The 12,427-nt window shown below is 38.9% G+C and overlaps 2 protein-coding genes across 2 annotated transcripts in view; one reads left to right on the top strand and one right to left on the bottom strand.

Annotated features, from left to right (window-relative positions):
• LOC127445745 (protein unc-80 homolog) overlaps positions 1–10,588 on the top strand; it is a 104,509-nt gene extending 93,921 nt beyond the window's left edge. Inside the window, exons 52-63 of the mRNA XM_051706013.1 lie at positions 43–168; positions 254–377; positions 497–703; positions 1,197–1,381; positions 1,533–1,698; positions 1,906–2,085; positions 2,880–3,027; positions 3,222–3,278; positions 4,811–4,892; positions 4,997–5,114; positions 6,091–6,302; positions 6,545–10,588. Coding sequence (XP_051561973.1) covers positions 43–168; positions 254–377; positions 497–703; positions 1,197–1,381; positions 1,533–1,698; positions 1,906–2,085; positions 2,880–3,027; positions 3,222–3,278; positions 4,811–4,892; positions 4,997–5,114; positions 6,091–6,302; positions 6,545–6,889 — 1,950 coding nt within the window. The 3' untranslated portion in view covers positions 6,890–10,588. The remainder of the gene's footprint in view (positions 1–42; positions 169–253; positions 378–496; positions 704–1,196; positions 1,382–1,532; positions 1,699–1,905; positions 2,086–2,879; positions 3,028–3,221; positions 3,279–4,810; positions 4,893–4,996; positions 5,115–6,090; positions 6,303–6,544) is intronic.
• A 436-nt stretch (positions 10,589–11,024) lies between these two features.
• si:ch73-193c12.2 (eukaryotic translation initiation factor 3 subunit A) lies at positions 11,025–12,360 on the bottom strand. Its single transcript, XM_051706009.1, has 4 exons — positions 12,253–12,360; positions 11,951–12,044; positions 11,781–11,868; positions 11,025–11,647 (listed from the first exon to the last, which is right to left on the bottom strand). The coding sequence occupies exons 1-4, from the start codon at positions 12,356–12,358 to the stop codon at positions 11,093–11,095; spliced, it is 843 nt and encodes a 280-aa protein (XP_051561969.1). The 5' UTR covers positions 12,359–12,360; the 3' UTR covers positions 11,025–11,092.
• Between the last annotated feature and the right edge of the window lie 67 nt (positions 12,361–12,427).

Raw genomic sequence — 12,427 nt, forward strand, 5'->3', positions numbered from 1 at the left:
TATGTGTATGTGCTTACATATGCAGTATATGTGTGTGTTTAGGTGATGGGCGTGGTGGGACCCTCTAGTGTAGCAGATGGACTGCCCTTGTTGCATCTGAGTCCTTACCTGTCCCCTCCTCTTCCCTTCAGTACAGCAGTTGTGCGTTTGGTTGCCATGCAGATCCAGGTATAATCCTATTCTGTTTTATCAGTTTATTGTTTTGCCAACACTCACGCACATGTTTAATGTCTTAATATTCCTCCAATTCTAGGCTTTAAAGGATGACTTCCCACTCAGTCATGTGATCTCCCCCTTCACCAATCAGGAGAGACGAGAGGGGATGCTGCTTAACCTTTTGATTCCGTTTGTATTGACTGTGGGCTCAGGGAGTAAAGGTGTGCTTCAGGACTAAAACAGAGCTAGTAACATTTAAATATGCTCAAAGTTGATCTAATGTGATTGCGTAGAGAAGCACAGTATCACGCATACTGTATGTTTGTGTTCTCCCTCACAGACAGTCCTCATCTGGAGCAGCCGGAGATATTCCTACTTTTGCAGACGGTCCTCAACATCCTGTTACCTCCACGCATCATCAGCACCTCCCGCAGTAAGAACTTTGTGCTGGACGCCTCTCCTGCACACTGCTCCACTCCAGGAGACACTGGGAAAGACCTGCGTCGAGAGGGACTCGCTGAATCCACCAGCCAGGCTGCTTACCTTGGTACTAGAGCTGTAGAAGGGGGTAGATGGGGCAATATAAGAAAGAAAAAAAAAGATCAATGTTGAAATATGTTTCTACATTTTATAGAGTGATGTTCAAAAGTCCACATTTGAAAGTCAGAGATTCAAAATATTTAAACCTGAAAATAAACAGGTTGAAAAATTTAAAACAAAGAAAGGTTATGACATAAAATGAATAATAATTACTATTTAAGAATCTGCAAGGTTTCTTGGTCACTAATCAAATAAGCAAAGTTGTGACTAACCAATTAACCCATTGGAATGAAAGGTCTGGTTTCCATGCTATGTCATGCTAGTTCCAGTGCATGCGGTCTTTAAAAGTGAAAAAGAGACATGCCAGATACTGAAATTGTGGAGATGTTTCAAACAAGCTTATAATATAATTTTTAATGGAAAAAAATAAAAGCATTTTTACAAGTGGATTTTTGAACCACATTGTACATAGTGGATTACATTTTTTTTAATCTCTCTAGCTTTAAAGGTGGTCTTAGTGTGCTTTGAGCGACAGTTAGGTAATCAGTGGTACAAGCTGAGTCTGCAGGTCAAGGAAATGGCCCTGAGGAAAGTTGGCGGTCTGGCTTTCTGGGATTTCATCGACTTCATTGTGCGCACACGAATACCAATCTTCATTCTTCTGCGTCCCTTCATACAGTGCAAGGTGGGCAGGTTCTGAGGCTATCTGCAACCACTCTAAAGTTTCTGAAGTCTCCTATCTCTTTCTTCTGCTAATTTTCTTTTCATTCTTCGTTAAGGTTGTTACACATTACCAAGCTGTTAAATGTCCCTCTTCCCCATTTCTCTGCTCTTAGCTGCTGACCCAGCCAGCTGAGTCTCAGGAGGAGATCACGGCCCGTCACCACATCGCAGAGCAACTGGAGCGTCGTTTCATCCCACGTTCCCTCTGCAAGAGCTCTCTGTTCGCCGAGTTCAACAATGAGCTCAAGATCCTGAAAGAGGCTGTGCACAGCGGCGCTGGTGAGAACTGGCTTTTTCTGTTGTTGTTCCATGTTTTAAGCTACTCATAGTTTATTCTGGGTTAACAATTAATCCTGGCTAATCAGGTTTCGAGATTCCACATTGTACTTCCACATTGTATTACCCTGGGTTTACAAAATCGTCAATCAACGGTTAAGTATAGAATGAAAAACCCTGTTCTGTTTGTTTCTTCTTATTTATCTACAGCATACCAGGGAAAGACTTCCATTAGTACTGTTGGCACATCAACCTCTGCATACAGGTTGAGTCTGGCCACCATGTCCCGCTCAAATACTGGTACAGGAACTGTCTGGGAGCAGGAGAGCCAACCCTCACGCCAGCCCTCGCAGGACACACTCAGCCGCACTGATGAGGAGGAGGAGGAAAGTGTGTCATTCTTCCTCTTTATTTTCTTCTTAAACTTTGGGGTGCAGAAGTTCTCTGACAGACTCATTCCTTTTCATGATTTAAGGGAATGAGGAAGCATGTTCTACAGGCAAATGCAGTTATTTAAATCTCGCATTAAAGGTGCTCTCAGTAATGTGTCCTTGTTCAAATTAAATGAAATGTAGCTTAAGAAACAAATAGTACTTTTGAAAAATATGTTTAAAATGTGTACACTCATATGAGATGAAGACTCCAGTCATATCAGGAGCCATACAGTATAAAAGCTACTTTATTTTACATGGAGCTGGGTTGCCTTGAGCAGTTGAATACTACTTGATTTGCTTTATCTCTGTAAACCCCCTGTTATCGGACCCCACTTTCGCTCGTGGAATAAATTATTCATGGCTGACGGCAAATTGTGCATTTCTACAATAGACCTTTATCACACTTCCAGGTTTTGGAATGCAGAAGTAAACTATTGCAGGGTAAACTTCTATAGTGGTGAACATAAGACCACAGCAAATATTTTTTTTCTTACCCATTTGCTCCAATTTTAAAAGAAAAAATTTACTATTACTTTCCACTATCCACAAGAAGAAAAAAACAGGGCGGTAGACCGTCAGAATAGAGAAGATGCCAAATTTACTGTCACTCACTCAGCAGCTGTATTAGAAACCCCATTGCAGCTGTGGTAACTAGTTTTGTGGTAACTTATTTCAGGGTAATATAACAAAGCATAATGTTGTTGAATGATCCATATTAACACGCATTTGTACTCTCTCGCTCTCTTTCAGACGACTCCATAAGCATTCCCAGTGTGGTAAGTGAGCACGAGGCTTTCCTCCCCAGACTCATTTCCCAGCGGCGCTTCTCCAGTCACGCCACGGGTTCAGCCGCCACTCGGCCTGAGCCAAGCATAAGCACCATGCTGCCCAGTCACAGGTAAACACACCCCTTTAAAACTAAAGTTCATTCTAACAACAAACAACTCCAAACAGACTGTCTACATGACATAACCGTATCTAGCCAATCTTACCTTATTTTTCTCTTTAAGATAGGGCTGATCTACAGCTGGGGGGGGTGGGGTTGCATGTCTCTTATATTTCCCTAACCTTGTTCCCTGCCCAACTCTGCAGTGAACCCAATGTGCTAGATGAATCCCAGGGGCTTCTGGAGGAGGGTAACCTTTCTAGGTACAGTTTCACAGCCCTGTGTGTACAGTGTCTCACCGTCTGTGTGCCGGATCTGGGCCTGCCGTCCCTCTTCATCACATCCAACCGACTCCTCACTAGGATCTCTCTCTCCCTTCTCATCCTTTACAAGCCACTTTTCACTTTTCTTTCTTTTTTCTTTATTTTCTCATCCTCTCCTAGTTTCTTTCTTTTTTCTTTATTTTATTTCTCTCTTTCTTTCTTTTATCATTCTCTCCAAACTTCATTTATTTTATTTTTCTTTCTTCCTTTTTATATTTTCTTTCTTTTATCATTCTCTCCAAACTTCTTTCTTTCTTTCTTTTATCATTCTCTCCTAGCTTCTTTCTTCCTTTATTAATTGTCTCAAAATGTCTTTCTTTCATTCTTTCTTTTCCTTTCTTTCTCTTTCTGTCTTTCTTTTCTGTTATTTATTTTTTATTTATTTTATTTGTCTTTTATCATTTTCTCCAAACTTTCTTTTTCTTTTTCCTTTTTCTTTCTTTCTTTTCTTTTCTTTTATTTCTTTCTTCTTTCTTTTCTCATTCTGTTGTAGCTTCTTTCATTAATTCTTTCTTTTCATAATTCTCTCCAACTTCTTTCATTCATTCATTCATTCATTCTTTTTTCTTTTATCATTCTCTCCAAACTTCTTTCTTTCTTCCTTCCTTTTTCCTTTCTTTTTCTTTCTTTCTCTCTTTTATCATTTTCTCCAATCTTTCTTTCTTTCTTATTTTCTTTCTTGCTTGCTTTCTCTCTCTCTTTCTTTCTTTCTTTCTCTCATTTTTTTCTTTGTTTCTCTCTTTTATCATTGTCTCCAAAGTTTCTTTCTTTTTCTTTCTTTCTTTCTTTCTTTCTTTCTTTCTTCCTTTTTCCTTCTTCTTTCTCTCTTTTATCATTTTCTCCAATCTTTCTTTCTCTATTTTCTCATTCTCTCCAGGCTTCTTTCTTTCTTTCTCTTTTGCCTAGGGACAATGATGGCCATCTATTTATTATCACTTTGTAGTGCTCATGTCATCTCCAGTGAGCCTCATGTCGTCATGGTGTCCACTCATGTTTCAGGCTTCTTGCTGCTCAAATTGGAGTTCCTCTCTTGGGGGGAATCTGTGGGGCTTGGGAGTATGGTCTTGCAGTTGTAAAGTAAAAGATAAAACATTAGACGTTAAGATATTTATTTTCTAAGCGGCATTTAGGAGATCTGCCATCAGAGGAAGTCTAAATTTTTTTTGTACAAAATGGCTTAGTTTACATTGATGGTTACTTTATGCTAACACTGCCATACCAGCTCCTCTATTCCCCTAATTTTTGTGGATGACATTGCAGGCTCTGACCTGCGATTCATGCTTTCTGATTTGTCTCTGTCACTGTGTTTGATTGGTGGAGGGCTATAAACTGATGGGGATGTGTGTAAGGGACACATTTCCTCTTAACTCTCCCATCTATCAGGAGGATTTAACAGGGATTGTGTTCATCTCTCCAAGCAGTTAAAACTCAAAACTTGGTTGGTGTGTCTATTCTGTGACTGTATTCTGTAGGGTTGCCAGTGTGCAGAGTGAACCAGGGCAGCAGAATCTGCTAATCCAACCACCTCTCGGTCGTAAGAGAGGGCTTAGGCAGGTGAGATTTCAGAACACAGTCCAGCTTATTTTTTTATTATTTATTTATTTTTGCATTCTATATATTATCTCAAAATTATAAAACTAAGGCATTGTGTCTTGTAGCTACGGCGACCTCTGCTATCCATACAGAGGGTGCAGGATGAGTCTCGTGGACGTCAAGGAGCCAGACTCTCAACAACCCGCAGAAGCATTCAGCCAAAGAATAAGCCACTCGACAGGGGTGTGTTTTTATATGACCACTTAAAAAAATGAAAGCTCATGATACATTAAAAGAAAAATGGGGGCTAAGTGTCCACAATATTTAAATGATTAGTTCATCCAAAAATTTTAATTCTGTCATCATTTACACACATTGTTGGTGTTCCAAACCTGTATGAATTTCTTTCTTCAGTAGAATACAAAAGGAGAATTTTAAAAATTGGTACTGGTGTTTTTTCCTATGTAATTACAATGAATGGGGACAGAAGATTTCAAGCTGCAAAAATTAAGCAAAAGCACCATTAACGTATCATAAGTGGTCCATTCGTCTCATATACTATGTTCCAAATCATCTGAAGTCATACAATAGCTTTTTATGAGGAACAGATATTCACTTTCAATATGACTGGGTCATTGACATTCATTTGTAAACAAACCATTCAGACTGATCTTGTGGACTGGATCAACCGTTACATTGAAAAGACTCATTTTAAAAGAATTATTTTTTCAATAATCAGACCTCTTTACCTCTCTCATGAACTCATGAAGCCAAGGATAACCTAGTGTCGATGTCAGAATTTTCCGTGAATAATGACATAACTTTTGGTCTGGTTTTTTTTTTTTTTTTCAAGACAAATTAATATTATATATTTAATGCACAAGCCATATTAACTGCTTTAATGATACTTTGGTATCTTAACAGTATTTCTGCATCCTTTTTAAAGCTTGAAAGCTCCAGTCTTTATTCTTTGTAATTGCTTGGGGGAAAAAAAGAAATACTAGTAAAAAATAAAAAATAAAAAATAATAAAATTATCCTTTTGTGTTCCATGGAAGAAAGAACCTCTTACATGTTTGGAACGACATAAGGGTGAGTAATTGATGACAGAATTGTTGGCTTTGGGTAAAGTGTTCCTTTTAATATTTGACATATTTTATGCAATTATCATGTAATGAACAGAGTCTAATGAATCTCTAATCTTTTATAAAATGCTTCAGCACATGGTGACCAAAAGAGGTCTGTCACTTTCACTGAGACCCAGCAGGAAGCGGCTGGCAGATCTCCCTCTGCCACTCCCAGCCCCGGCCTGCCAGGGACCACAGAGAGCGGGAGGCTAAGCTATATGGCAGGAGGTCACTCTCCCTCCATCCCATCAGAGTCCTCATCACCCAGTATCAAAACTGCCCAGCACAGCCCAGCACGGCCACAGGTCTGATTTATCCCACTGTCTGTCATAAAACAACATTATTTGAATTAAAACTTGTAGAGTTGTGCGCTACACACATCCTATTTTGTTTGAATTTTTAAGTTCTTAAGCATTGGTTCGAATATGAAGGCTTCCATAATGCATGGTGAGCAATGAGTGGAAAGACTTGCCTTTTAAAATCAATTTTAGCTGTTTATATCCTGAAATCAATAGTTTACAAAGCATGTGCTCTATCTTAACTGTAGGTCCCTCAGTTTGAGAATAAAGAGAGGAAAGATCAGGGGAGTGTAAGAAGCAGTCTATCTCCCACCCCCTCGGCCACCTCTGGCTCCACTTCTAGAGTCTGCTCCCCTCTTCCTCCTCCCCTCCCTGTCTTGAGCACTCCTTCCCGGCTGACCCCAACCCAGATCAGAGAAAGTCCGGAGGATGAGGAGACCTCTGGGCTTCTGCAGAACACTGAGCTCTCCGTTAGTATAGGAGAGGACGGTGGAATGGAGAACCCACTCCTGACTTCACTACTCAAACCCCATGCACTCTCCCCACTCCCCCTCTCCCCTGTTGACCTGGACCTGGATGAGTCTCACGTCTGAGAATGTTCAGCTGCAGGATTAAAGTGTACAATACTTTACTAATGTAATAGAAAGTTGAGAAGCAAATACCAGGGCTTAGATACTGTGCTTAGTTTTCAGCTTACATTCTAAATTTTGTTTCTCTGGTCAAAGGGAAAGCATAAAACCATACAAAGCTGTCATGGGACACCCTTTGCAATTACTATAAGTATTTATTAAGCACTGTGCGTAATATTATCCAACAATGAAAGCAGAGTAATGTGCATTTCTGTGTTGCACCGTTTAGTCTTTTGTTAGATATCATTTTGAATCTAAACCTTATAAAGAGATCATCAAAGTATTCTGTGTCAAAATCATATAAACAACAAAAACTGAATATTTAATTACATAGATGTATTCTTAATATTTGTCATCTATCATAGTATTTATTTAGAGGAATATATATTAATTAGATATATAGAATAAATATTAGAAATGCTTTATTTTAGGAAAATATAGATGCTTGTATAATATTAAAGCCAAATATTATATTTGTGCCAAATTGTGTGTGCTATTACAAATATAAGTAATCTCACAGCAATTTATGGATTAACTTAGAGTTGGAAAATTGTTCTTGAGCAGATGCTTTTCTATTGGGGATCTAGATTATTATATTAATTAAAGGTGCTGTAAGTGAATTTTTTTTATGAAATGACACGCAGAAAACATCCCTATTACCTGTCAGATGTAACAGCCCCTATGCTCTGTAAACAGCTGGGAAAACGGTCAGGTTCGTTGTTTAGCCAATCAAAAGACTTTGATGCACTTTCTGCCTGTCAGTCATTCTGACCATTCATAGGGCAACCTATACACTTAGCACTTTATTAGGAACACCTTTACACCTACATATTCATGGCATTATCTAATCAGCCAATTTGTGTCAGCTGTGCAGTGCTTAAAACCATGCAGATATGGGTCAGGAGCTTTTATTAACATTCACATCAACCATCAGAATGGGGAAAAATGTGATCTAAGTGATTTCGACCGTGGCATGATTGTTGGTGCCAGACGGGCTGGTTTGAGTATTTCTGTAACTGCTGATCTCCTGGGATTTTCACGCACAACAGTCTGTAGAGTTTACTCCGAATGGTGCATAAAACAAAAAACATCCAGTGAGCAGCAGTTCCTTTTTGATGAGAGGTCAACAGAGAATGGCCAGACTAGTTCGAGCTGACAAAAAGGCTACGGTAACTCAGATAATCCCTCTGTACAATTGTAGTGAGCAGAATAGCATCTCAGAATGCACAACACTATGAACCTTGAGGCGGATGGGCTACAACAGCAGAAGACCATGTCGGTCACTTTATTAGTACCATAGTGTTCCTAATTAAGTGCTCAGTGAGTGTATATCCACAGTTTTCCTGACTAACCACTGGGTAGTGCCACGCTGGACTGTCTCCATAAGAAGTCATGAAAGAATAACCAATACGAGCGTTCTAGATGGAGAACAACAACCATTTTAAGAGTTAGTTGGAGTACAAATTAGTTCAGGCTCAACTTTTGCAGTTGTTGGCTGTCATAACAACTCAAAGTAGACTCACCTCAGGTGAGGCACTGTCAAAAAATGGTCATCGCAACTCTCTAAAATATCGGCACTATAGAGCCAGTTTTTCCGAATTGAATACGCTAAACAACACATTATCCGCTTAGAACAGTGGTTCTCAACCTTTTTTTGATAAACGCCTGCCAACTTCGTATCCATCTACAGAGCCATACAGGTGCATTAGCCGAGGTTGTGCCTCCGAATGTGTATTTGACGCTGGTGAACCAGACACTTCAGATGCGTCGCTAGACTTTAAAATCAGATGAACCGTGGTACAAATGAGTACCAACCCATATAACTGAAAATCAGCTGATATACTCAAAGTCTAGATAAACGTTTTAACGCTAAGAAGAACTTGTCGATAGATTTGATCATTATGACTGATAAACACCCCCCCCCCCATTTGTAACCTAACGTCCCCCTCTCTACTAATTTGCTCTTAGCGCCCCCTGGCATCCTTTGAACACCAGGGGTTCCACCCCCCGTTGAGAACCCCTGAATATATGCCGATGCGAGTGAAAACACTGGAGACCAGAAGACAAAAACAGGCTTTCGTTACGAATCATGCAACACTGCCGCATTTAGGAAAAAGGTGGATTGATAGCGGGAAGCTGAGAGTGTCAGTTTGAGAGTTGTCCTTTTGTCACATGAGAACTCTATTTTGCTGCTGTTGCTTTTGATAACCAGCATACTTGTAGGCTACTTGTACAATGTCAGACATCAAATTGCATATTTATTGTTCCCACCTGTGAAACTGAGATGCTCTTAGTAATCTCTGATTACAGCAATCTCCAAGCGTGTGGTTTTGGATAGAGGGGGGCATGTCTAATTAGACAGCTAGGTCTTATGGAAGTTCCAAAACGGTTAATATCACTTACAGCACCTTTAAGGCCAAATTAACCTCAGGAAACACTTTCTAAAATTGAGGAAACATTCTAAGCATTTTTCCAGCTATTGTCCCAATAGAGCTGTTCAGCCATGATGTTTATTTGTTGGCGAACCCGGAAAGGCTAATTCGCCATGTGTTCCCTCTGGAATTTCCTATGGGTTTTTATAATGTCAGTTTTGGATTTATGGGTGAAATAAGGTCTGTGGTAAACATTACTTGAAGATACTGGACTTTTGTTCTATAACATAAACAGGGTTGGGAGGGTTACTTTTTAAATATATTCCACTACAGATTACAGAATACATGCTGTAAAATGTAATTTGTAATGTATTCCGTTAGATTACTCAAGGCAGTAACGTATTCTAAATACTTTGGATTACTTTATTTTTTCACTTGTTTTGACAATAAAAACTCTGCCAGTACAGTAAGACAAAATACATATTAAAAATACATTCTCTGAAAATCCTAAATATCTTATGCAGTGTTGTTTCTAAAACAAGAAAAATCTAATTGATCTTGTTTTAAGGATTTTTAGATATTTTTACAGGAAAACAATACAAAAATTATTATCAAGAATATGATTTTTGCCGTAATATCAAAGGTCTTACTAGAAAAAAAGAAATTATGATCCATTGTGAATTTTCTTGATAAAAAAAATATGATCTTGCCTGGTAACGTGCATGTAAAATGGCTAGAAATAGCATTTTATCTTAGTGTAAAGCTGACAATTTACACAAGGTTTATTTCTGTTTCTTCTTCTCCAAACTTCAAATTTAATTCTCTGTCTGCTCGTATGAATGTATCACATCATAAGAATGTGCTTCACCGCTGTTCAAATGCACTTTGGATCGCATCCTTTATATGTATAAATGTTTTCCATCTGAAAGGACTAAATATTAAATGAAACAAATGACAATAAAATGTAAAGTAATCTCTTCAGTAATTAAAATACTTTTTGAATGTAACTGTATTCTAATTACCAATGATTTAAATTGTAACTGTAATGGAATACAGTTACTTATATTTTGTATTTTAAATACGTAATCCCCTTACATGTATTCCGTTACTCCCCAACCCTGACATAAATTACATAGTCATACCCCAAACGTGAATTTTTTAAGCCACTGTGTTTGTTGTATGTATGCTGCTAACAATTTGCTAAGTAAGGATTACAACTACCACAGGCATGTAAGTGTACGTGCCTGTTGACACAACAATACTAATTCTCTTCCGTATATTTGGACTACAACCTGAACAGCTCTATTATGTTGAAGTTAGTTGTTTCTTTCATTCTGTGGTTTCTGTCAGTGTTTTGCTTAATATGACTCAGCATAAAACAGTGTAATCTTTTTTCAGATACCTCACATAATCTAGCGTTAAATAAACTGACTTAATATAATTGAATGTGTCTCTCACCCATATATATTTAGATTGTAAAGGCTTAACATGTTGGCAGCTTCCCTTTTGAGTTACTGTTGATGTGCTATTCTGTAGATATATTATTGTTTGTCAGTAATGTGCTATCTGTTGGATTTGTGTAATAATAAATTATTTAATTATGACAAAGAGGTCTTGTTGGTTTTATTATCCATTGTAACACTGTAATTATTACTAAATTAATCAATAGTATTTGTTGGATTTGTGCAACAGTAATCTCACAAAAGAACTACACACATGACAAGAAATGCAAACCAAAATAGTTTATTAGTAGAAAATAGGCAATTCTTGGAATGTAATCACATCAGTAACTGTTTTATTTGTTGGCCAGAAATGTCTCCAGGAGTTTAAAGAGCCTTTCTTCTCTAGCAGCAGCTTCCCTTTCTCTCCTCTCCTCTCTTTCTCTGTGCTCCCTTTCCTGCCTCTCTTCTCTAGCCAGCATCTCTTTCTCCCACCGTTCCTCTCTCGCAAACATCTCTCGTTCTCTCCTCATCTCCCTCTCCAGCGCCTCTCTCTCTCTCTCATCTTCCCTCTCTGTGGCCCTTCGATCCCGTTCCGTCTCCCTCTCTGCAGCCCTTCGGTCTCTCTCCTCCTCTCTTGCTGCGGCCCGTCTGTCTCTTTCGTCCTCTCTCTCCGCCGATCGTCTCTCTCGTTCCTCCTGTCTTCTCTCCATCTCCCGCAGGGCTTTCATCCAGTCCTCCTCCTTCCTCTGCTTGATGGGAGGAGCATCCTGAGCGGATGAGGACCCGTGGACCGGTGTAATGAGGGGGCTAAAAGGGATCTCGGAACTCAGTGCACCATCCATGATTGCATACCACTTCCAGGTTGCAATTGCTGTGTCCCCTCCAACTATACTGAGACTCTTAAGGTCCTGCAATCAAAGCCACATGAATTGTGACTGACCAAACAGTTAGCTTTAAGAAAAAGGCATTGATTTGTAAATGTATACTGTATTGTAATCTATTGCTAACTTGCAAACAAGCTGAATTAATGCATGCCATCACCTTGTACTTCTGTTTTAGATTCTCCCACTTTTTTCTAACCCAAGCAGGGGTAACTTTCCCTTGCAGTTGTTTCTCTTTGACATAAAGTCTGTGGATTTGACAGATCAAAAACATGTCAAAGATGCGAGCAGATGAAGGCATAACACTAAGTCAGGACTGGTCTTACTCACTCAAAGGCTTTGATGGCTGCATTTCTTTTGCCTGTAAACAGACTGTTGTTGCTGACTCGCCATACAATCAGATCGGTAGTGTTGGCATCAGTCCCTAAAAGCACAAACATGACTGTTTAAGTTATTTTGCCTGTAACCACCACTTTAAATATTATAGAGTACATACATGGACAAATTAAGCATATTAGTGCATCGGCTGGCTGTTACTGATTTGATGCAGCATCACCTTTTTGAGAAAGAATTAGATAAATAAATTAGACTACATAATCTACTGATACATAAAAAAATAAGGTGCTACTTGCATTTAAAGACTTCCTCCGACTCCATTTTAGTTTTTTGTTTTTGTTTAGCATTGTGTTTTCTTCTCCTGTCCTTCGCATCATACAGAGGTGAATGGACCAAACGCATTACTGCCCCTATCGGCTTGAGCGGACATACAATATATTTTGTTTTATTTGTTGTTGTTGTTGTTGTTAT

This window comes from Myxocyprinus asiaticus, chromosome 9 (genome assembly GCF_019703515.2).
Source record: "Myxocyprinus asiaticus isolate MX2 ecotype Aquarium Trade chromosome 9, UBuf_Myxa_2, whole genome shotgun sequence".
Lineage (NCBI taxonomy): Eukaryota > Metazoa > Chordata > Actinopteri > Cypriniformes > Catostomidae > Myxocyprinus > Myxocyprinus asiaticus.

Excerpts from the sequence above, each read along its gene's own strand:
- si:ch73-193c12.2 (XM_051706009.1), bottom strand. The coding sequence starts at position 12,358 with ATGCGTTTGGTCCATTCACCTCTGTATGATGCGAAGGACAGGAGAAGA. Across the intron at positions 12,045-12,252 it reads GTCGGAGGAAGTCTTTAAAT|GGACTGATGCCAACACTACC; the intron begins GCAAGTAGCACC and ends TTGTGCTTTTAG. Across the intron at positions 11,648-11,780 it reads ATCTAAAACAGAAGTACAAG|GACCTTAAGAGTCTCAGTAT; the intron begins GTGATGGCATGC and ends CTTTGATTGCAG.